At 41.3% G+C, this 26,370-nt stretch overlaps 1 protein-coding gene across 1 annotated transcript in view; it reads right to left on the reverse strand.

Annotated features, from left to right (window-relative positions):
• The window catches only part of ikbkb (inhibitor of nuclear factor kappa B kinase subunit beta), a 77,035-nt gene that overhangs the window by 42,498 nt on the left and 8,167 nt on the right, over positions 1-26,370 (reverse strand). The window contains exons 2-3 of the mRNA XM_060856415.1: positions 8,312-8,428; positions 745-839 (exon numbers count right to left, since the gene is read on the reverse strand). Of these exons, the coding sequence (XP_060712398.1) occupies positions 745-839; positions 8,312-8,416 (200 nt within the window). The 5' untranslated portion in view covers positions 8,417-8,428. The remainder of the gene's footprint in view (positions 1-744; positions 840-8,311; positions 8,429-26,370) is intronic.

Below are 26,370 nucleotides of genomic sequence, written 5' to 3' on the forward strand. Positions count from 1 at the left end.
GACTGAAGGAGCAGAATCGTGTCTGAAGTACCATCTTTCTGGTGAGACTTTAAACCAGCGAGTTTTATGCCTTTTCATAAAAGATTTAAAACCACTATTTTAAAGAAGACAGCAGGACAGTTATCTTTGGCATCCAATGACTCAAGATTCTTCAGCTTACAATGTGCCTCTTTTCTGAAGTCATACTGTTCAAATGAGAGTGTTAGCAGTTTTTTGATTGGGATGACGGTGGCAGGAGCTGAATGGGAGATGAAGCATCATGAGGAAAACTTGCATTGTCATCTCTGACACAGGCGGTGATAGTTTCTAGCCAGTATTTATCTTTCAAAAAACATCATACAAACAGATTGCTTCCCACATTGCTGTTTGTGGGAGTTTTGCAAAATTATTGTGTTTTCTCCATGTAGCTCAAGAGAATGTAACCAAATGCAAAGTGCTTTGAGATGTCCAAACTCATAAGACTGAAACTTTGAGTTTCTTTAATCCTGCAAGGTCTTCGCCTTGCACATTTCACAATGGGTCTTGTTGTTACACCTCAAATTACAAGCCCTTTCTCCACGACCACCACCACATCCCACTTCCCTCCAACTCCTTCATCCCGAGCCTCTTACATTAAAAAGTCATCAGCTAAGAACACCAGGGAAAGGATATGTGATCATCCTTGGATCAATCCACAGGACATAAGTGGCAGATCCCTCACTCTGTGTCAAGCCAAGATGAAGGGTCAGGTGACAGGGCCCTCACCTCTTCATGATCTGAATCTCCAAACACCAACGCTCTCGGTTCCTCGGGCTCAGCTCCTGTCGACATTGTTTGATGGCAATCTGCTCCCCAGTGTCCTAAAAATAAAATACCAATAAACACCCAAATAACAAGCTCATTAATGGATTAAAGGGACAGTAGCTGTCCAGATGCAAAATTGACTAAGGGACAGACAGTACTTGTGCCTTGTTCGTTCAGACTGGAGAGAAGTATTAATTGTTGCTCCGCTGGGTTCAGCTCTTTTGGATTTATAATCATGACCTGGACTTGGGTTTTCACGACATTGCTTCAGAGTTTGCAAATGAAATGAAAACTGAAAATGCAGTATTTAGTGAAGGTGGTCGTGGCAGACAATGTTGACAGATTGGTGAAATGGGCAGACAGATTGTGGATGACGTGACTGCAACAAAGTGTGAAATGATCCATTTTAGAGGCAACGTAATTTATATGGTGCAATTTTGAAAGCAAAGAGAGACCTGGAGACATAAGCACACAATCTTTGAAGGGAGCAAGACAAGTTGCGAAGTCTGAGATCCTTTTCTTCATCAATAGATGCATAAGGGACAAAAGCAAGGACAGAGTGAAGACTTATAAAATATCAGTTTGGGGCCAGCTGGAGTACTGTCTCATTTTTGGGCACCACAGTTTAAGGAGACAAGGCATTGGAAAGAATGCAGAGGAGATTTACCAAATTCCATCAGAAATGAAGCTGTGTGAAAGACAAGAGAAACTAGAATTTATCTCCTTAGAGCAGGGATAGTTAAGAGTCCGTTCAAGGACTGATAATTGATTCTGACAAATAAATAAATAGAAACTGTTTTCAGTGATAAGCAAAGAATCCAAATTTCAAGTTATTGGCAAATTTTGATGGAATTGGACAGGAGCTTACAGGGACAGAGACAGGGATTGATTGGAGTAGTTTGTTTGCAGGCCAAGGGATCTCTGGCAAGTGGGAGGCATTTAAAAGAGAGATGGCTAAAGTTCAATGCCTGTCTGTTCCTGTGAGGGTCAAAGGCAAGGTTGGCAGGAATTGGGAACCCTGGATGAAAAAAAGATATTGAGGCTTTGACCAGAAAAAGGAGGCGTGGATCAGGTACAGGCAACTGGGATCAAGGGAATACATGAATTTACAGAAGGAGGATATCAGGATGGTGTAAAGGGGACACCAGATAGCCTTTGTTTAAAAAGATTAGGGTGAATCCAAAGAAGTTCTTTCAGTGTAGTAAAGGTAAAGAAAAAACAGAGAAAAAAATAGGACCAAAGTGCACATGTATTTGTCAAACTGCAGGGGATGAGTGAGGTTCTCAAGGAATATTTCTCCTCTGTGTTTACCAAGGTGAAAGACATGAAGACTTGGGAACTTGGGGAAGTTAGTGGACATATCTTGGGGACAGTCCACATCACAGTAGAGATGGTGTTGGATGTATTAGCATGTATGAAAGTGGATAAATCACCTGGTCATGATGAGATATACTCAAGAACACTGCAAGAAGCGAGAGAAGTGGGGCCCTGGATGATATTTTTGCATTGTTAGCCACAGGCGAGGTCCCGGAAGACTGGAGGGTAGCAAATATTGTGTCCTTATTTCAGAAGGGCTGCAAAGAAAAACCTGGGAACTATAGACCAGTAAGCTTAACACCTAAGTGGTAAGTTACTTGAAAAGATTCTGAGTGATAAGATAGACATGATTTGGAAAGACAGGGTTTGTTTAAGAGTAGCCAGCATGGATTTGTGCATGGGAGATCATGCCTCTCAAATTTGTTATTGTTGTTTGATGAAGTGACCAGGAAGGTTGACGAGGGCAGGGCAGTACACAGACTATATGGATTTCAGTAAGGCCTTTGATAAAGTTCCACACGGTAGGCTGCTCTGGAAGGTTAGATCACAGAGATTCCAGGGGGAGCGGGAAAATTGGATACACATTTGGCTTGCCGGGAGGAAGCAGAGGGTAATCGTGGAAGGATGTTTGTCAGACTGGAGGCCTGCAACTAGTGGGGTGCCTCAGGGGCCCATACTGGGCTCATTACTGTTTGTCATCTATATCAGATTTGGATGAGAATGTACAAAGCATGGTGAGTCAGTTTGCTGATGACAAGAAAATAGTCAGTATAGTGCACAATGAGGAAGGTTATCGGAAATTGCATCAGGACCTTGACCAGCTGGAGAAGTGGGCAAGAAATGGCAAATGGAGTTTAAAATGGATAAGCGTGAAGTCTTGCATTTTGGAAAGTCAAATCAAGGTAGGAGTTTCATGGTGGATGGGAGGGCCTTAAGGAGTGTAGTGGAACAGAGGGATCTTGGAGTTCAGGTTCACAGTTCTCTGAAATTGGAGTCACAGGTAGACAGGGCCGTGAAGAAGGCTTTTGGCACACTGGAGGAGAAAGTGAGGTCTGCACATGCTGGAGATCAAAGCTGAAAATGTGTTGCTGAAAAAGTGCAGCAGGTCAGGCAGCATCCAAGGAACAGGAAATTCGACGTTTCGGGCATAAGCCCTTCATCAGGAATGAGGAAAGTGTGTCCAGCAGGCTAAAATAAAAGGTAGGGAGGAGGGACTTGGGGGAGGGGCGATGGAGATGTGATAGGTGGAAGGAGGTCAAGGTGAGGGTGATAGGCCGGAGTGGGGTGGGGGCGGAGAGGTCAGGAAGAAGATTGCAGGTTAGGAAGGCGGTGCTGAGTTCGAGGGATTCGACTGAGACAAGGTGGGGGGAGGGGAAATGAGGAAACTGGAGAATTTTGGCACACTGGCCTTCATCAGTCAGGGCACTGAGAATAGAAGTTGAGAAGTTATGTTGAAGTTATATCGGTCATTGGTGCGGCCGTACTTGTAAAGGATGTTATTAAACTGGAAGAGTGCAGAAGAAATTTACAAGGATATTGTCTGGACTCAAGGGTCTGAGTCACAGAGAGAGGTTGGACAAGCTAGGACTTTTTCTTTAGAGCAAAGGAGACTGAGCTGGGACCTTATGGAGGTGTCTAAGTCTATGAGAGACATGATAGAGTGAACCACTCAGTCTTTTTCCCAGGATTGGGGAATCAAGGACGACAGGTCATTAGTTTAAGGCTCGAGGGGAAAGAATAAAAGGGAACTTGAGAGGCAACATTTTTATTCAGAGGGTGGTACGCATATGGAATGAGCTGCCAGTAGATAAACTGGTACAGAAACAACGTTTCAAAGGCATTTGGAGAAATGCATGGATAGGAAAAGCTGATGAGAAGATGGGCCAAATGCAGGGAAATGGGGTTGGCGTGGATGGCCCTTTTGGTTGGCATGGAACAGTTTGGGCCAAAGGGCCTGTCTATGTGCTGTCGGACTCCATGACTCTATAAAAAAACTGGAAAGAAAATTAGGCTTTTTGATTTAAGCACATCTGGAATAAATTGCAAGAAAGCATCGTAGAAGCAAATTTGACTGCAACATTCGAAAGGGAAATGAGACAAATATTTCAAGTCAAAGAATTTACAGTACTGTGGGGAATGGAATTAAAGGAAAACATGAACAAAGGAGCTGGCATCGATATAATATTTTACACTGTTATTCTGATCTGATCACTGAAATCTGAATTCTGTGCACAATATTTTTTAAAAATCCAATTTCCTAGAATTATTCACAAAGAGTGAAGTTATTTCCCCAAACAGTATAACCTGGGAAGGAGAGTGAGCTGTGATGAGAGGGGATGTCAGTGGGGGCATGGATCAAAATCATGAGAGGCATGGGTAGGATAAACAGACAAGGTCTTTTCCCTGGGGTAGGGGAATCCCGAACTGGACAGCATAGGTTTAGGGTGAGAGGGGTAAGATTTAAAGTGGACCTAAGGGGCAACGTTTTCATGCAGAGGGTGGTGAGTGTATGGAATGAGCTGCCAAAGGAAGTAGTGGAGGCTGGTACAATTACAGCATTTAAAAGGCAACTGGATGGGTATATGATTAGGAAGTGTTTAGAGGGATGTGGGCCAAGTGCTGGCACATGGGACTAGTATAGGTTGGATATCTGGTCGGCGAAGATGGGTTGGACCGAAGAGTCTGTTTCCGTGCAGTATGTCTCTGACGCTCTGATTCTACAAATGATACCTGACATCCGTACCCAGCTTCGTCACCATGTCTGTCCACAGTCTCCCGTTCGGAGGACTTTTTGTTCCGAGGCAAAGCTATTATGAGATGGCCACTGAAGAAGACAGACTGAAATGCTGTTTTTAATTCATAATCTGGGAGAATTCTGCTTGATTTAGCAATCTTTAAATGAATAGAACCCATCTGTGGAGATTGTTATCCCCAAAATTTACCTTCACTCTATGATTCTATCATTAAAAAAACACTCCACATGCAGAGAACAATGACCTCTCCCCGCATCCAATGGTCACAAAAGGAGCCCGTTTAACAGAGGGCTCGCCAAACATTCAAGTTTCAATCTTTTTCTCCCCACAAACTACACCCTTCTGGTTTGAGTGATTGACATCAAATAATCATTTCAATATTAGTTTTCACAAGGAATGTTGATGAAGACTTTGGCTTTCAGGAAATTCTGCACACATTCAATTTTTTTGTGGATTTAAATTCTGGAGTTGCAGCTGAGACTTTCGTGAAGTGGCCTGAGAAGAAGCCTTGGCCCAGAATCAGTCTCCATTCCCTGCTCGTCATTGCATACCCGTAGAAAATGAGATCAGAGCAAAGAACAGGGATAAAACATAAGAAAATGGAGGAGGGAAGGAGGAAGAGGAGGACAGGAAGGGAAATCGAATCCTGCTTCAGTGGATTACTGCTGACCACTAATGGAGTTGCAGCTTGCTTCAAGAAAATGCATACATGAATTATCTGTGCTTTCTAAGAATTCACTTCTCCCTTGACAGAAATTCCCATCAGAAGTTTAGCAGGGAACTTTCATTGAATCAAGAGAAAACAAGAGATATTTTTAACCAAATTGGAGTTGAACTCAATTTAAAGCCCAAAAGGACAAAAGGCAAACAATTCTACTTGGTCAGCTCAGTGTCAGCAGTGTCTCAGTGGGACCTCTTTCACCTTGATACAGAGGTCAAGGATTCAAGCCTCATTTCAGAGACTTCAGCACAAAATCTGGGCTAATACTGCCAAAGTAGATTAGATTAGATTACGTACAGTGTGGAAACAGGCCCTTCGGCCCAACAAGTCCACACCGACCCGCCGAAGCGCAACCCACCCATACCCCTACATTTACCCCTTTACCTAACACTACGGGCAATTTAGCATGGCCAATTCACCTGATCCGCACATCTTTGGACTGTGGGAGGAAACCGGAGCACCCGGAGGAAACCCACGCAGACACGGGGAGAACGTGCAAACTCCACACAGTCAGTCGCCTGAGTCGGGAATTGAACCCGGATCTCAGGCGCTGTGAGGCAGCAGTGCTAACCACCGTGCCACCCTGCCGCCCACTAAGTAGCACTGAGGGAGTTCTGCATTGTCAGAGGGTCAATAATTAAGGAATTCTGCACTGTTGGAGGATCAGTACTGAGGGAATTCTGGGCTTTCAGAGGGTCAGTAATGAGGGAGTGTTGCAGTGTCAGATGATCAGTACTGTGGATGATATTGCAGTTTTGGAGGTGAAATACTGAGCAAGTACTGCATCAGAGGCGGAGGACTGAGGGAGCACAGCATTATTGAACAAGCACAACAGTTGGAATGTAGTACTGTTAAAGAGACAAAAACAAGAGGCATAGTCTTCATTGACTAAAAGGGTCTTTCCTCAGCTTTGACTTCTTGTGTCCTTGCAGGCAGGTAATCAATATTAATGCAAAGAAATGTAAGACTACCTATATCGAGCACCTTAAAGCTCTCCACTCACTCAAATTCTGCAACACTTGCCCTTGAAAGGATTTGAGTTTTAAAAATAGGCTGCATAGGCTGGGACTTGTTCACTGGAGAGTAGGAGGCTGAAGGGGAACCTTACAGCAGGTTTATAAAATCATTAATGGAGGGGTAAGGGGAAGTTAAATAACAAAGGTCTTTTCCCTTTGTAGGGGAGTTCAAAACTAGAGGAGAAACATTTAAAAGGGACTTGAGAAACAACGTTTTCACAAAAGGTGGTGCATGTGTGGAATGAATTGCTAGAGGAAGTGGTGGATGCAGGTCCACTTACAAAATTTAACAGACATTCAGATTAATACATCAATCGGAAAGGTTTGGAAGGGTATGGGCTAAATACAGGTAAAAGGGACTAGTTTGCTTTGAGGAAAATATTCAGCATGATCTGGTTGGACTGAAGGGTCTGTTTCCATGCTCTGTGACTGAGCAATTAAGTGTCACACATCAGATAACCAAGAACATTGAGCCAAACACAAGGCAGAGACTTAAGTGAGCTGAAGGGGCACTTTGAAGTTGGTTATTTTTGTCCCCGAACACCAGCAACAATGCACTGACGTTATTTGATGTATTTTCAAAAAGCAAGGAGGCAGCACTCAATTAGCTAGATCTCAACATTTCTTCCCCCCACCACCCACCCCATATTCATTCATTGAAAAGTCAGCATTTATTGTCCATTCTTAATTGTCCACAGAAATATGATGAGCCTTCTACACAACTGATAGGTAACTAATGTGCTGAGTTAAAACTGTGTGTCCTTTTTCAAAAAATTTATTCATGGGTTGCTAGCTGAGCCAGCATCTATTGTCCATCTGTAATTGCTCAGGTGATTGAAAGCACATCCACAGTGCTGTTGGGAGAGAGTCTCAGGAATTTGACCCAATCACACTGAACGAATGGTGATGATTACAAGTCAGGATGGTGCGTGACTTGCAGGGGAACTTGCAGGTGGTGGTGTTTGATTCCACCTGCTGCCGTTGTTCTTTGTGATGGTAGTGGTTGGGGTTTGGAAGGTGCTATCTAAGAAGCCTTGGTGAATTTCTGAGTGCATCTTACAGATGGTATATTCTGCTGTTACTGTGCATCAGTGGTGGAGGGAGTGATTCTTGTAAACGTTGTGACAATCAAGCGGATTGCACTTTCCTTGTTGGTATTAAACTTAAGTGTTGTTGGAGTTGCACTCATCCAGGGAAGCACACTCTTGACTAGGGCCTGGCGAATAGGCTTTGGGGAATCCGGAGATGAATGACATGCTGCAGGATTTCTGGCATCTGACCTCCTTTTGTGAATTAAGTAATTCCATTAGTTTCATGGTCACTATTACTGATTCAAGCTTGACATTGCAGTTATTTAATTTCGGGTCCCCAGATGTCCCGATTTGAACTTGGGTCATGGGATCATTAGACCAGGTCACTGAACGACTTGATTCGCAAAATAACCACGGAGGGAGCAAACCGTGAACCTTTTATACCCTAGAAAAACCATGTTCTGTCAAGAGGAATTTTTCAGTGCATAGCCATTCTGCCTCTATTCTACCCCCATTGCTGGATTCATTTAATACTTCATTCATGCCCAGTCAGAATGCATAAAAGTTTAAAACAAGTCAGAACCCTAACTTCCAAACAAATGTTCTAAATGAGGAAGGAAAACGAGAATTCAGAACCTTTCCTGCCTGCACTCTAGTGCTCTGATGCATTTCAAACTGAGTAAACACTACCTTGTTGGTCCATCGGTTGACATTCCCAAAACCTCCAGTCCCTAATCGTTCCTTCATCTCCCATGCTCCACAGCTCAGGTTCTGAGAGGAGGGCGGTCGACTCATCCTTGCTCATGCCTGAAGGCAAAAGAGAACAGTCAAAAATTACACTGACAACACAAATCAGGAGCTCTCAAATTTTCTCACAACTCATCTGAACGTGCTGAGGTATTGGGGGCACTTTCCCACTTCCCTACAAGTGATAGCCATTCCAGAACAGACAGGTTGTTAATGACCATGATGGCTTAAAGGTAGAAGACAGAGGGTGGTGGTGGAGGGTTGTTTTTCTGACTGGAGTCCTGTGATTAGCAGTATTTCACTGGGATTGGTGCTGGGTCCACTGTTGTTTGTAATTCACATAAATGATTTGGATGAGAATTCAGGAAGCCTGATTAGTAAGTTTCTGGATGACACTAATTTTAGTGGGATGATGAAGAAAGTTATCCAAGATTGCAAAGGGATCTTGATCAATTGGGCCAATAGGCCGAGGAATGGGAGATGGAATTGAAATTGGATAAAAGCCAAATATTGTATTTTGGTAAAACAAACAAGGATAGGGGAGATACAATAAATGGTAAGGCCCTCGGGAGTGTTGTCAAACAGAGACCTCAGGGTTGGACAAATGTTTCTTTGCAAGTTGCAACACAGGTAGACAGGGTGGTAAAGAAGCATTTGGCATGCTTGTCTCCATTGCTCAAACCACTGCGTATAGGAGTTGGAACACCATGTTACCCCTACACAAGATGTAGAGAATATTGGTAATTACAGGATATTGGGGATGCAAAATTTGAAATTTGGTGTGCTGTTCTGGTCGCCCTCGTAAAGGAAAGGCATGATTAAATTGGAGAGGGTGCAGAAAAAATTTGGGGATGTTACTAGGTTTGGAGAATTTGAATTATAAGGAGAAGCTGGGACCTTTTTCACTAAAGCATAGGAGGTTGAGAAGTAGCCTTAGAGATCTACAAAATCATGGGAAGCATAGATAAGATGAATTACTAATGTCTATTCTGGAGGGTACGGGGGGTTCAAGACAAGAAGGTATATTTTGAAGATCAGGGGAGAAAGTTTTAAAAGGGACTTGAAGGATAACTTTTTCCACACAGAGGGTGGTGCCTTTGTGGAATGAGCTGCCAAAGGAAGTGGTGGAGGGTGGTATAAATTACAACATTTAAAAGACATGTGGACAGGTTCATGAATAGGAAAGGTTGAGTAAGATTTGGACCAAATGCAGACAAACGGGACTAGTTTAGCTTCGGAAGCTTGGTTGGCATGAATGAGTTTAACCGAAGGGTTTTTTTCCATGCTGTATGATTCCACGACTCTATGACTGTAAGTCCCTCTTTGCCACCCCCACAGAAATAACGATTAGCAAATTCAATTGTGTGCGCTGTGGCATGCCAGCACATATATCAATCGATAATTGCAGGAATTGATCCCTGTCATTAAATATTTACGCTAGCTTCTCTTAAACCACTGCAAAGTCACAGGACAGGAACAGCAACATTTTGACAGTGCATTGCTCCCAATTAGATTTTGTTCAGGAAACAGATTGATTCACGAATCGAATCTTGTATAATAGACGTTGTTCTCGAGTATACTCTGGTAGGAAAGTTCTACACAGATGTCCCATTACCTTGGACATCCCTCTGTCTCATTGCCTACTCTGTTTCTTACACATTGATGTCCCTTCCTGTGTTCCCTGTAAAGTCTGGTATACATCCCTCTCCACTTCCTGGAGGGAATTGCTCACGCATTTACATCCTTCCTCTACTGCCATGCGGTGTCGATAACCCAAAACTGCTCTTCCTCCATATCATAGTCAACATATCAATGTTTGAGGAGGTGCACTGCCCTACCCTTTCCTGTATTCTAAGGCTGGTGGGAGAAGGTAACAGCAGAGGACCTATTTTGAAGTTCAAAAGTAGGTGGAAAGGCATCTTTAGGAGAGGAATACAAATAATTTACAGAGAGACATTGATATGTTAAGTAATTGGGCAAAAAGGTTGGCAAATAGGTATAATGTTAGAAAATATGAAGTTATGCATTTTGGAAAGAAAAAGAAAAAAAAGAGCATTAGAGAAAAATTGCAGAAAGTTGCAACAGAAAAGGGACTTCAGGCTGAATTGTTCACAAAACATGGAAAGCTAGCATACAGGTGCAGCAAGTAATCAGGAAGACTAATGGAGTATTGGCTCTTATTACAAGGGATTGGAGTATAAGTGGAGGGAAGTCTTACTGCATCTGGAAAGATGCAGGTGAGTGCACATCTTGAGTATTGTGAGCAGTTGTGATCCCCTTATTTCATTGGAGGTAGTTCAGAAAAGGTTCACTCGGAGGATTCCTGATGAAGGGCTTATGCCCGAAATGTCGAATTTCCTGTTCCTTGGATGCTGCCTGACCTGCTGCGCTTTTCCAGCAACACATTTTCAGCTCTGATACTCCTGCATCTGCAGACCTCACTTTTTCACTCGGAGGATCCCCAGTATGGAAGGATTGTCTTATGAGCAAAGGCTAAACAGGCTGGGAGTCTGCTCATTGAAACATATGGGATTCCTCAGGGGCTTGACAGAGTAAATGCTGACAGCATGTTGCCCCTTATGGGTGAGTTTAGTACCAGAGGGCATGGTGTCAGAACAAAGGGGTGCCTTCAAGAGGAGGAATTTCTTCTCTGAGAGGACTCAGTTAAAGATCACACAACACCAAATTATACTCCAACAGGTTTATTTGGAAGTACTAGCTTTTGGAGCGCTGCTCCTTCATCGGGTAGCTGTGGAGCAGGATCATAAGACACAGAGTTTATAGCAAAGGACCACAATGTCATGCAACTGAAACAATATATTGAACAAACCTTTTATAAATTCCTAATTTGGAAACAGAACTAGTCTCAAGTTTGGGATACAGACAGACTTGAACCTCTTACCTTTAATGCATTGTCTGAGCTGAGATGTCACCTTTTTTTTAATAATACCTTAAGTTATCTCGAGAATGTCACTTGAAAGAAGTTCTAGGAGTAACATATTAATGAACTGAAACCTACAACCCATTCTAAAAGATGGAAGACTTAACAGCAATCGAGGTTTGTTCAATATATCATTTCAGTTATGTGACACTGTGGTCTTTTGCTCTAAATTCTGTGTCTTCTGGTCCCACTCGGGCTACCTGATGAAGGAACAGCGCTTTCTCAATACTTCTCAATAAACCTATTGGACCAAAACTTGGTGTTGTGTGATTGTTAGCTTGGTCTACCCCAGTCCAATCATTGGCAACTCCACATCATTCTCTGAGAGGTTGAGAGTCTTTAGAACAGAGAGCTGTGGGAGCAGAGTTCTTCTCGATAATTAAGACTGAGATGGATCAATTCCTGATCAATAGGGAATCAAGGGTTACAGGGAAAAGGCAGGAAGGTGGATGTGAGCAATGTTGGATCAGCCATGATCCTATTGAATGGCAGAGCAGGCTTGAAGGACCAAAACAGCTCCCCATTCCTATTTCATGTGATCTTGTGGTCATTTTATTTTATGTATCATTGGAAGGTGGAATCATAGCCCATCCAAAGCATTATTGCATTACCTGGGTGCAAGGATGAAAATCTCTTTATGAGACCTCCTGGTTTATAGTAGAACAGCAAGTCTAGATGGTCTAATCACTATCTGCCACTTGTAAACCATTCTACCTCCATCTTTTGCCTGACCTCTCATTTAATAAGACTCCTTAATTCAGATTTACGATAGCTACATCTGCAACCTTACACATTCCTCCATTGATGCCTCAGTCCAAAGAGTAATAATCTCCTCTAATTCTAATATTGTGATCAACTTCTAGTTTGAATTGGTTTGTATGAACTAATCAGATTAATGGAAGATTTTCATTTTATTTGACAGTTTCTTGTGTCTCCTTTCTATTTTAAAGAACTATTTTTGCATTCTGAATCTGTTTGCAAGTACTTGTTCCCCATGATCAGGTTTTTATATGCACATTCTCTCTACTTTGGCTAACCTGAGCAGGAATCCCATTCCAATCAGTCATAAAGCCTTGACCTTTTATCCAACCAACACAGTTTCTTTAATCATGCATGTGGCTGCATTTCTTTTGTCACAAATATCAGAACCCATGTCTAAATTGTGGAGGCAAGAGGGAAAATACAGAAATGTAGAACAATGCAGGAGGTGCGTGGAAATTATAACTGAAAAGCAGCTGGGAGGAAGAAAGCAGAGACTAACAGAAAAAATGCGGCCACTGAGAAACCTAAATGTCACAAGAAACAATGAGAAAGGACAGAGAGAAAGAGAGAGAGCAAAAAATATTTAAAAGTATGTTTCCAGGCATGAGGAACTTGGGTTATGTGAGCGGATTAGAGATCTGGACAGAGTAGGTAAGGAGAAACTTCCTTTGGCAGAAATGGTGAGAACAAGAGAGCACCAATTGAAAACAGTTCAAAAAAGCACCAGAAGCAACATAAAGAAACGTTTTCAACAGAGTGGGTGGTTTGGATCTGGAATGCAGTGCCTGAGAGTGAGAAAGGTGCAGATTCAATTGAAGCTATAAAAAACGTGAAGGTGTCGGTATTGAACTGGGCTGGACAAAGTCAAAAATCACAACACCAGGTTATAGCCCAACGGGTTTATTTGAAAACTAACTTTCAGAGTGCTGCTCCTTCTTCAAGTGTTAGTGAGAGAGGAGAACCTTACACACAGAACTTATAAGGACAAGATCAAAGGGTTATACAAGTCATGCGAACAAATTGAACATATACCAGTGTTCATGAGGTGTATGATCCTTTCATCTTTTTCTTTTTAATTCTGTGTCTAACGTCTTCCAAGCAAAAGATCAAAGGATCATACAACTCTTGCGAGCGAATTGAACACACATTTGTGCACATAAGGTAAATGACCCTTTGCTCTTTTCCTTATAAATTCTGTGTCAAAAGTCTTCTTCTCTCACTAACATTTGATGAAGGAGCAGCGCTCCAAAAGCTAATGGTTTCAAATAGACGCGAACAAAACAGAATGAAGTAATTATTGGAATAGACAAAAAAAAAAGCACAGACCATGGAAGCAGAAGAAAATGGACTGCTTTTACAAAGAACCAGCACAGACAATGCTGAGCATATGTGGTTTTAGCAGTCCATGATTCCAACTGTGCAATTACCAGCTTCTCAAGGGCAATTCAGGATGGGCAATGGATGCCAGCCTTGCTGGCAACGTTCACATCCCATGTATATCTTTCAAAAGCTGCAGTGTAATTGCCAAAACATGCTTTCTCACAAACTTCAGTTTGGTTTGAGTTGCTGCCAAGTTAAATGCCTTTCAACTGTTTCGTTCACAGAGTCCAGAATCCAAATATGCTCCAAATATTCAGTCAACAATCACAAATCCTATGATTCTTACTGAAACAGAATGTTATCTTTTGTAATAAAAACAGACATTTCTCAGCAGGTATGACAGCATCTGTGGAGGGAGAAACAAGGTTAAAGTTGATGATCTTTCCATACACAGCTCAGTGGGGAGGCAAACTGTGAGAAAGATGCAGAGGAACTTCAGTCTGATTTGTCCAAGTTGAGGCAGATGGCTTTTAACGTAGATAAAAATAAGATTATCCTCTTTAATAACAAAAACAGGAAGGCAGTTTATTATTTGAGGGGCAATAGGTTGGGAAAGGGGAAGGTGCAAGGAGGAGACTTGCGTGTTCTTGTACGCCAATTGCTTAAAGTAAGATTGCAATCGGAGCAGATGGTGAAGGAAGCAAATGGTACGATGGCTTTCATCACGAAAGAACTTGAGAACAGGAGCAATGATGTTTTGCTGCAATTGTATAAGGCCTTGGTGAGAGCACATCTCATAGAAACTTGTAAAATTCCAACAGGACTAGACAGAGTAAATGCAGGAAGGACGTTCCCGATAACCAGAGAGTTTGGAACCAGGGTTTGTTGTTTAAGGTCACCGGTTAGGTCATTTAGGACTGCGATGGTCTTCACCCAGACATTGATGAACTTGTAGAATTATCTGCCACAGAAATAGGTTGAGGCTAAAACATGACATGTTTTTAAGATGGAGATAAATATAATCCTTGGGGCTAAAGGGATCAAAGAGATATGTAGCAAAAGCAGGAACAGAGTAGCGAGTTGGATGATCGGTCACAATCATTTTGAATTATGATATTCATGTTTCATGTTTTTACCTTTCATCAGATGAATTCTGATTCACAAAAACATAGATGATCTGATCATTATAACATTGATGTGGACAGGATCTTGGTGTCTGCAAATGGGCTACGTCTCTTACATTGCAATACTTCATATATATTTCACTGACTGCAGCGCACCCTAGGAAAAAGTGCTATATAAATGCAAATCCTTTGATTGTTTATTTTAAAACCTGATCATACATTTAACTTAGTTGTGTTTGGCCCTGTTGCATTCTAACCTGTAAATGGCTTCCAATGAAACAACACCTCAATTGGAAAATTTCATTCATCTTTTCAAATCCCTTCATGGAATATCCACAAGGCTCTCTCTGTATCTCCAATAGCCCTCTGAAAACCTCAAATTCATTCACGTTCCCAATTCTAACCATTCCACCATGGCCACCCTGCATAAGTCATTCTGCATGGAAACAGAACCTTCCGTCTAACTCGGTCACGCCAACTCGGTATCCCAAACTTAACAAGTCCCATTTTTCTATGCATGGCCCTGAGCTCTCAAATTTCTTCCCAAAATCTCTTTGCTATTTCATCTTCCTTTATGTCATTCCTTAAAACAACTTTGGGTCAGTTGTCTGAATATTTCCTAATGCAGCTCAGTGTTAAATTCTGTTTGGTTATACCTGTGAAGTGTCTTTGGATGTTTTACAATTTAAAAGGTGTTAAATGAATTCAACAGTTGTTGTTGTTCCTGGGATCAGTGTCCTGACAGTGAGGTTAACCAATGCTGTGGGGGGAAAGTTGATAAATTTAAATGTATTTGGCAGAGGAACAGCAATCAGGAGAGAGCAGCAGAGAGAGGAGAAGTAAACTGAGAGACAAGGAGCAACTGAATAAAGAATAGTGCAGAAGCTAAAAGAATTAGATGGAGGGGAAGTGCAAAGCCAACTAGCATAATGTTAATATTCTTGTGTGTTAGTCTGTGTGGATTACAAACAAAATTAGTTACTTTCCAATTTTTCATACATTTTCATGAGCACCAATGGCAACACGAGCATTTACTGCCAATCCCTAAATGCCCTCCAAGTGAGTGACTGAGTCATTTCAGAGGGCACAAATAGTTAACCAGATTGTTGTGAATCTGCAATCATAGGTGGACCAGACTGTGCGGGACAGACAGATTTCCTTTCTATAGTAAACCTGGTGGCCTTTTAGAAAAATTAATAACAATTTTATCACTACAACTATCAAGAGAAGCCTTGCATTCCGAATTTATCCATTGATTTTAAGCTCCAGAAGCTGCTGTGGTGGGATGTGAAGAGCAGTGGCCTTGAACTCCAGATTGCCAGTCCTATAACACTTACAATTCCACAACATTACTTCCCTCCCTAGCAGGGATCTGGTTTAAAGATGGACAGGAATGGAAACTACAATATATTCAGGAGGGATAAGGAAGTGGAAAGGACAGAAGGAGGTGTGGCAGTCTTGAACAAGATAATACTCCTTCAAATCTCCTTCACAGAACTTTCCAAAATACTCGAGAAACACATACAGACAGTAAAAGAAGGATTGAAGGAGATCAGTATTCATTAAAAACATGCTGGAAAAATTAACAGGACTGAAAACTAACATACCCTCAGGGCCTGATAATCTACATCCCAGGGTTTAAAGAAAGCGGCAATGGGAATAGTGGATGTCGGTTGTAATCTTCCCAAATTCTAGATTCTGGAACAATCCTGGTCCATTGGCGAGTGGCAAATATAACCCCAATATTTAAAAAAGAAAGGAGGGGAAAAAACAAATTAGAGACTAGTTAGCTGAACATGAAAAGTGGGGAAAATACTGGAGTTTACTGTCAAGGATATGATAACAGAATACTTAGAAAATAACAACTGGATCACACAAAATCAAGACAGATTTTTGAAAGAGAAATCATGTTTGACAAACCTACTGGAGTTTTCGGAGGACATAACCAGTAGAATAGATGAGAGAGAATCAGTGGATTTGGTGTATTTAGATTTTCAGAAGGCCTTTGATAAAGTTCCCCATAAAATCAAAGCAAAATCAAAGTATCTAGGATTAGAGGGAATGTTGTGGCACGGCCTGAGAATTGGTTCACAAACAGAAAACACACGTAAATGGTTCTTTTCTGGAGTGGCAAGTTGTGAAGAGTGAGGCATGACAGGAATCATTGTTTGGCCCCAGCTATTCATAATGTATATCAAAAATCTGGATGAGGGAATCAAATATCTTCTCAATTTTGCCAATGACATAAATTTAGTGGGCTTCTGAGTGATGGGAAGATATAAAGAGGTTTCAAATGGTTGAAACAAGTTGAGAGAATGGACAAATGTCTGGCAGATGCAGTGTAATGTGGATCAGTGTGAACCTGGCTATTTTGGTCGAGAACGGCAATGGAGAATATTATTAAAATGGTGATAAATCAAGAAATGTTGATGTACAAGGGGCCCCTGGGTGCAACATTGCTTGTCATTTCCTGTCCACAAATGGCTGCAGCTTCCAGGAGCAGAAGTAATGGGTCAACATGCCAAGTGATATATGCAGAGTTTCCCAGGAGCTGCTTAGAAGGAACATTACCTGGATGTCCTTGCACAGCAGTCACAGAAACAAAGCATACAGGTGCAGTAAGCAATAGGAAGGCAAACTGATTTCAGTACAGGAGTAAGCAAGTCTCATTGCAGTCTTAGTGAGCCTTCACCGGGACTGTTATGTGCAGTTTTGACCTCATCTAAGAAATGATTTACTTCCTAATTAAAAGAAAAAGCAAAAGGTTCACTAGACTGGTTCCTGGATTGGCATATTTATTGTCTGAAGAAAGACTGGGTCAACGAGACTTGTCTTCACTGGAGTTTAGATGAACGACAGGAGGATGTCACTGAACCATACAAACTTCGAGAAGGGCTGGACAAATTAGATGCAGGGATGATACCTCATCTGGCATGGGGTCGAGAACTAGGGAGCATGGCCTCAGGATATGAGGTGAACCACGTTGGACTAAGATAAGAAGAAATTTCTTCACTCATTGGAATTTGCTCCCACAGTAGGAGGGAGGCCAAGTAACTCAATATATTTAAGAAAGAAATTGATTTTTGGAGGCTAATGGTATCAAAGGGGATGGAGAGAGATCTTCGTATGATCTTAAGATAGAGGATCAGTCATGAGCATGTTCATCGGCAACTGGGCTTCGTGGACAACATGTCCTATTCCTGCACCTGCTTTGTACATTCTCTAATTTTTATAATGTTTCAGATTTAACAGGAGGCAAAATGCAAGTCAATAATCTTCCTGTGCTAAGGAATAGAAAGAAACAGCTGGTATTTTGTTAGGTGTAGACACTGAAATAAGGAGCAGCTAATGGAGCTCACCTGCATGGTAATTTCAGAGAATTTCATGTTATGTAACAATTAGTGTAATATCAGTAATAGTATGAGATTCCAATTAACCTAATTTTAGTCTGAGAGAAAAACCAGAGTAGCGGGTAAGAGGATACCAATTTTTTTTCAATTCCATCCAGGAGAACTTCCTTAATTTGTGCAGTTCTGGCCCAATGAGGACTGAAGCAGCACTGGATTTAGTTCCAGAAAGTGATATAGGATAAGTGAAGTATCTTGGGGAGTAACTAGATAATGGCGATCAGAACATAAGGAGGTTCAATATGATTATGAAAAAGGACAAGAAAAATTAGAGGTAAAATATATCAAACAGGAAGAGAGTTAATTTGACCAATTTGAGAAGAGCTCGAGCATAGATTGTGTTCAAAGTTTGGGAGAAGATTTGTAGCTCGGGTGCTGTTGTTGTGGTTCTGTTTGCCGAGCTGGGAATTTGTGTTGTAGACGTTTCGTCCCCTGACTAGATGACATCCTCAGTGCTTGGGAGCCTCCTGTGAAGCTTCACAGGAGGCTCCCAAGCACTGAGGATATCACCTAGACAGGGGACGAAACGTCAGCAATACAAATTTCCAGCTCAGCGAATAGATTGAGTGCAAACAAAGAACTGGTTAAGAACAGTGAATGAACGTTGGCAGATCCTCAAGGCAAGAATATTTGAGCTCAGTCCAGACATACTGTCAAAGAGATACAAGTTGAGGCATCCAAAAATAGAGCTCCCTGAATGACAAAGTAAATGGAGCAAAGTTAATATAAAAAGAGAGAAAAGGATTTTTTTTGATAAACAGAAAATAATTGAAACCCGATCACGATATAGAATGATTAAGGAAATTGAAAAACGATACAAAAAAGATGATGAAGAGGAGAATATCATTGGGTGACCTTGAAGGGAACTGCAAAATCTTTCATAAACATATAATGAGTGAGAGAATACTTTAAAAAATGATGGGGCCTTGGATTGTATAGGAAATAGGAATCAACAGATTACACAAAGAGGATTGGCACTGATACAACAGACTGAATGGCCTCAATATGTGCTGGGAGAGATCAATCAATATCGTCTGGGGATAGAAAATGGAGCATTCCAAATTCACATCACCATAACCACGAGCAGAGAGGTTTAAAATGGTGGCAGATTCACAAACTACAAAACTATAATGAGGCACTGAATGGCTTACTGCAGATCAGCATGCATGGCCTGCTACAAGATTAAAACACAGGGAGGCCCAATCCAAACAGACATGAGTCAATCGACCAAGGTACTCAAGCTACCAGCAGCAGCAAGATAACTGTTGAGCACACTGCTGTCCGTCACTGAAATGCACTCAAGAAGCCCTTCAAAGGTCACCTTGGACTGTCATGACTTTGCATCATGAAGGAACAGGAGCAGTTTTTGAATTCAGCGTAACAGTTCCTCATTATACAGTGCTGGATCGTCTGTCATTCAAGAAAATAGCAATAGTAAACCAAAAGGCTTGGATTTTTAAAGAGCATTTCATGACCTCAGGGTGACCCAGAATGTTTACATTACGTGGTTTGAAATCGTTGTGTTTCCCGAAATATGACAGTGGTCAATTTATGCACAGCAGGATTCCATAAACACCAATGTGCAAATAATCTATTTCAGTGACACAATGTCAACACCAAACAGACTTTTCCCCTGCTCTTCTTGCAAGTAATTTTACTTCCACCTGAGAGAGTAGACATGGAGAGGCTGGAATGGAATGAATTGCTGTTGAGGATGTAATCTGGTCTTATCAGGCTTGACAGACTCAAACTCGAAAACAAAGAGGTTCAGTGTGCAGGCTATCAGGAAATATCCTTGGCAGACAAAGTAACTGACTCTCTATTGCAAGAACTGGGCACCTGTACTGCTAGAGCATTTGTCAGTGACAACCTATTATTAGCTTTGGAACGAGAAGTAATTTGTACATAAACTCAGGAAGCAGAGTTTCCAGCTGTTCAAGATATTGGTAAGGTCATATTTTCAGTACTGTGTACAATTCTGGTCACCCTGCTGTAGGAAGGGTGTTATTAAACTGATGTTATGGACCAGACCAAACCCCCCCCCCCAAATAGATCAAGGAGGTACCTAGACCCTAACTTTTATCTAATTCAAGATAAGCATAAAGGTGCTTGTTCTAAATGTAATTCAACTGGTTACACTGTTTGGCTTTAAGCAAAACACAGTTTATTCTTGCCCCATAGTTTAAAAAACAGATAAAAGGAAGAAGAATTGGTATAACTTTAACTCGACTGGAAAGTAGACAACAGAATAATTGATTATTTAACAACTAAACAGAAACAGTTCCAATATAGTAACATGACTGGAAATTCAGTCAAACAGATTGCTGCCAGAATCGCACGTGATTTTTGCCTTTCGCATAGAGAAGAAATTCTGGGGTAGAGGAAGAGAGCATGAGAGAGAGCCAACTTCAAAACCCCAACAATCACTGAAAGGTAAACTAAAACCTTGGTTCTGTTGGAACCTGACTCTACTCATTCAGTCTGCTTGCATTGTTCCAACTTTATTTTAAAAAACCCAAGGCCTCACAAACTATTTCGTTGATTGGCTTGGAACAGACCACTCAGTGCCTCTGTCTCAACCTCTCTTCATTTGAAAAAAAAAGACAAGATACACCTCTTAATGCCACAGTATTGTTACACTGGAAAGGTGCAAGAAAGAATTACAAGGATGTTATAAAACCTGGAAGGCTTGAGTTATAAGGAGAGGTTGGTGAGGACAGGTCATATTTCCACCGGTGCAGAGGAGGCTGAAGAGGTTTATAAAATCATGAGGGGAATAGATAAGGTGAATAGCCAAGGTCCGAAACTAAAGGGCATATTTTAAGGTGAGAGGAGAAAGATTTAAAATGGACCTCAGGGGCAATTTTTCAGAGGGTGGTGGATATATGGAACGCGCTGCCAGAGGAAATGGTAGAGGCAGGTACAATTACAACAGTTAAAAGACATTTGAACAAGTACACAGATAGGAAAGGTTCAGAGGCAGATGGTCCAAATGCTAGCAAACTAGTTCAGTTTCGGAAACTGGTCAGCATGAACGCTTGGGCCGACCAGCCTGTTTCTCCGCTGTATGACTTTATAACTCCAATGTAAAGCACTTAGTGATCCAGTGGCTGTGACAACTCGATATCAATGAAAGTTGTTTCTGTCATTTCAACTTCTGCAGTTTGCTTGTAGCCCTTGAAGTTTAGCTCATCAGAATTCAATTTCAGTTCAAACATTCAATCTGTATTTCACCATTCAAATACCTACAGTGGGGTTCCATGGTAACTGACGCTTGGAGGATTAGTCTCTCTAGCTACTGATGATTCAGTTACAGGAAACAAATAAGGGAAATTTCAACAATTAAAAACGTTAAGAGTCACCACTCTTCAATGAAATCACTGACCTATTCAGCCATAATACTGTCAAATATGGTGACATGCACTCTCACAGTTCAAAAGAGGAAACTGAAGCTGGTGAAAGAATCATCGAAATGCACTTCTCTATATTCCTGTTTTACACAGTGATGTTTCCTTCTTGCACTAATCTGGAATGTCTCTAAATTCTGTTGTGTTGGTGAAGGTTGATAAATGGGTCAGACACTGCAGTCACCAGTGCTAAGTAGGAACACTTTCAGATTGTCATCATTAAAGTTCAGTTAGAGACAAAAGAAAACTGCCGGAATCCAAGGTACACAAGCAGGAGACTGGAAGAACACAACAAGCCACTCAGCACCAGGAGGTGGAGAAGTCAACCCTTCTTCATCACTATAGCTCAAGCAGAGATGAATACAGTAGCACAAAAAATGGGCTGTTTACTCTAAATATTTGCCTCTATTAAATCTTTATGTAAACATTGGGAAAACTTCTGTCAGGACGTTCAAAGCAGAAGCAAGCTTTGTCAGACAAAATGCACAGGTGGATTCAGAGACAAAGGGATCAGGGGCTATCGACAATTTAACACCTCTAACAAACAAACTACCCCTGAAGACAAAGCTAGGAGTTGATAAATCTCTGTTCCAGATTAATCCTGTTCATCCCTTGGAACTTTTAACCTAGTTTACGATGAATAATGAAAAGGATAATGGAATAGCAGGGAGAGAAACAGGCATGTGGAAACTTTGTCCAAGATCCAGAATAGAAGGAGGTCATTCACCACCTTGTACGAGACCGGCCATTCACTCAGATCACATCTCAGTGGTCCATGTTTCAGAATATTCAGACAAATAAAAAACTGTCAATCTCACAATTAACAATTTTATCTTCAAATTTTAACAGAGGCAGAATTGCCATCTGCACACCTAAGAGTCCCAAACTTCTATCACCATCTGTGTATAAAGAAGTGTCCTACTTTCTCCCCCGAAAAGGTCTGATTCTCATCCTTAGACCATGCACACTAAAGCTAGACTCTCTGTCTATCCCAGAAGTAACTTATTAGAATCTACCTAAGCTCTTTTCCTGAATATTATGAAACCCTTGATAAAATCACAGCTTAAATTTCTTAATTCTGGGCAAATAAAAGCCAATCCTACTCTCAACGAACTGGTGCAGGCAATTGGTCTGAGCCAAATGGTGACCTTCTCACCATGACACTTGTGTGATTGTCAAATCTTTCCTCATAAATTCAAGTCTTGGGGTACACATACTATTCTGGTAAATCTATGCTGCATTTCCTTCAATGTTAAAATATCCCTCCTTCATATAGCTGAAGCACTTTTAGTATCTCTTCTTCCAGCCATCGACATACAAAGGCCAGCATTCAACTTGCACTTTTTGATTATTTTCTGGGCTCTTGTGCAAATCCACATTGGTTCTCTCTGCACAACTGAAAATTTTCAAATCATTCAATCAATTTATCGTAATTACAGAATTGCTAATTTCCAAATGATAGATGCAGGTTTATCATTTACTGGATATTTTAAAATCTTTTCTCAAGTATTAGAATGACATGCAAATTTCAATTGAAAGGAATGGATGCTGAATAAAGGAAACTTGTTCCTCTGTTTGCAACACAATCCATTCACATTGTGTTCAGTGGAATTTGGATTGGGAGTAAGTACAGAAAGTAATGACAGAAAGCAGCTATAAAGGGTTAAAATTACCACTTCCTGCACAGAGTCACACCCACACAATTAAATCCATCAACAACTACAATCCTATTTCTTCATAGAAGGATGGATGAAGTGAGGGCTATGTGTCAGTCACCTGTACTACATGCACAGGAGAGAGAGAGAGAAAGAAAGAAAGAGAGAAAGAAAGAGAGAAAGAAAGATAGAATCACAGGCAGGCAGATGGAAATTGTGACAGCATAGCAGACGGGAGAGTGACAGACAGAATAGTGGGGGCTGAGAGAGAGTGGTAGACAGAGCGAGAGAATGACAAAAACAGGGAGGGTTAAGTGCAGGAGTTTTTTTTCTCAAATATGTGTAATGACAAAGGGTAGGGAGGTAGAAATTATTTGATTTGTTGTTGTCACATACAAAGATGCAGCAAAAATGATTGTTTTGCATGCTATCCAGGCAAATCATATTTTACATAAAGAATAGAACAGAATACAGAATATAGTGCGACAAAATTAAAAAATGAAGCACCATATTAAGAGGCAAGATAAAAAAGACATGATTTATTGGCATATATCGAGTGAGATACAGTGAAAAGTGTTCTGTTGCCACAATCTGGCACCATTTTGAGGTACAAAAGAATTAGAAGAAAATACTTCAATAGAGTTCATCTTCATTGCCAGGGTCCTAAACAAGGCTTCAGGTCTTCTGCAAGGTCCCATCTCCTAGCCTATCACAGCCAGGAGCCCACACTCCAGGCATGGACACTGCTACAATTCAGTCAAAAAAGTAAGGCGATAACATCAAGTTGTGATCAACTTCACAGGAAATGTAGTGCCAGTAGTTTTCAGTCTCGAGAGCCTGCACCCATGAACATAATACATGCAGCAATGTTCTCCTCTGCAGTCTGCTCTGTTGCTCGATTCCAAAAGTCCATGTATCAGGCCTACGAAGCCAGGAGTCCCCACTCTGCCATTACTGCAGTTGATGTTCTGTCCCCATGCCAGGAGACCATGCATCGGCACGCAGAGCCAACAGTCACCGGTGACACACCGCTTTGGCCTACCCGCATTGTCAGGAAGATGAAGAAAAAGAAAGAATAAAAAAGATCAAAAGGAGAGAGAGAAAAAGAATTCTGCCGGCCGAGAGCAGACAGGCTCAGCCCAAATACTACCTACCATGCAAGAGAAATAAAGACGATAAAGTAAATACTGCCGATAAAAGAAGAAAGGAAAATGTGACAGAGAAGGAAAGAGTGACAGTGCAAGTACTGACCCTCTGACAATGTAACACTCCCTCAGTACTGATCTCCAGAAACAGATGCGTGCCCTAAGTAGGACTTGTCGACCTGTACTGTATTCCCAGGTTTCTGTTATGGTGATTCCCAATATTGTGTGTTGAAGGTAAAAATGGCACTGACAGATGCATGTAGGCATGTAAGCACATACGTCACGGCCACATCTCTGCACAGATCAATCAAAGAATAGGGTAATAACAGCAAGACATGGAAATATAGTGCCACTAGTTTTTAGTGATGAGAGCCTCCACCCAAGAATATGTGCACCAAGAACTCTTCTCTGCAGCCTGCTCTGCTGCACTACTAGTCAAATAGAACGAGATACATGGAAACTCTCTGGAACAGCAGAACTGTTATAGTGCAGCAGCCCAATCAACTGGTCAAATCTTTTGTCACTCTGAAAATGGAATTCGAATCTACATCCACCTTGCTCTCAGTGCACATCAAATCTGAATGATATGTTGCATACATGTTGTTTTCCTTTGGTTTTTTGGCCAATCACTTAAATTAGTATCCTTTGATTCTCAACATTTCTGCCCATGGGAACATTCTGCCCTCTTCTGTTGAGGCCTGTCAATCAAATTCCATACTCCTCTCAAACACTGCTTCTCCGTGAGGAGCATCCCATCTTCACCAATCTCTACCGGAGTCAAGTTCCTCTACCTCAGATCCAATCATCTGAGTCTTGTCTTTACTCTTGCCAATGGATCCTTCCGAAAAGCAAGTGTCCAGAATTGGATACTGCGCTTCAGTTGAGGCCATATTAGTGCTTTGTACATGTTACATAGAATTTCTGAGATTTTGTACATGTGTCTCCTAATTACTAAGCCCAGTATCTTGTGGCCTTTATTTACCAACTTCTCAGTCCGTCCTAATTTACACCCAGATCTTTCCACTCCTGAAGATCTTTTAAATTTGACCCAACATTTATATTCTCTCCTCATTTTTCCACCCAAAGGTTAATCACTCAATTTTGTAATGGCTTTATCTGCCTTATTTCCACTCATTCCATCACTGATGCCCTCTCAAAGCCCATCACTATCTTTCTCAAGAGTTCACAAAGCTTGGAAGTTTTACACCATCCATAAATGTTGAAATTGTGCCCTGTACATCCAAATCTAGGTCATAATATGAAGAAAGGAGGGGTCCCAGATTAAACCTTGCAGAACTCCACTCTATGCATGAGAGCCAAAATAGCAAGGAAGTTAAAAACCAACAATAAGAACTTCTTTAAACATAGTAAAGGGAAGTGAGGTGTCAAAGTGAACATAGGTTCCTTAGAAAATTAATCTGGGGAAATGGTTACTGGAAAGGCAGGAAATGATACACGAGTTAAGCATATATTTTGCATCATTCTGTACAGTGGAAGATATTTCAAACTCCCATTAATATGAAAGAACACAAGGGAGAAATTAAGTACCACCATCATCATCACGAGAGAAGTAGTATTAGACAAGCTAATGGAGATGAAAGCAGATAGGTTTCCTGGTCCTGATGGCTTACTTCCAAGGATGCCAAAGAGGTAGTTACTGGGATAGTGGATGTATAGGTTTTAATTTTCCAAAAATTCTTGGATTCTGGAGAAATACCAAAGGATCAGAGAACTGCCAATGTGACAGTCCTATTCAAAAATACAGATGGAGGCAAAAAGCAGTTAACTCGAGGCTGATTAGCCTGACATCTGTTGTTGGAGAAGGATTGAGATCAATTATAAAGGATATAATAGCAGGACATCTGGAAAATCATAATCTAATCAAGGAGAGTAAGCAGGGCTTCATGACAGGGGAATAATGTCTGACTAATTTACGAGAACCTTACTCAGAAGTCTCAAACAGAGAGGGAAACCAGTAGATGTGTTGTACTTGGACTTCCAGAAGGCAAAAGATTCCAAAAGATTAAGTCAAAAGAGCACACACTGTAGGAGGTAGTATTTTGACATGGAATTCAAAATTGGTTAATGGGCAGGTAACAGCGAGTGGGGAAAGGGGGTTCTTTTTCAGGTTGGCAATCTGTGACCAATGGAGTCAGGGATCAGTGCTAAGAACGCAACTGTTTAAAAAAAATATGTTCGTGACTTTGAAGGGGGAAAGAAATGAATGTTCTATAGCCACGT

Source organism: Hemiscyllium ocellatum, chromosome 48, assembly GCF_020745735.1.
Source record: "Hemiscyllium ocellatum isolate sHemOce1 chromosome 48, sHemOce1.pat.X.cur, whole genome shotgun sequence".
In the NCBI taxonomy this organism is placed as follows: Eukaryota; Metazoa; Chordata; class Chondrichthyes; order Orectolobiformes; family Hemiscylliidae; genus Hemiscyllium; species Hemiscyllium ocellatum.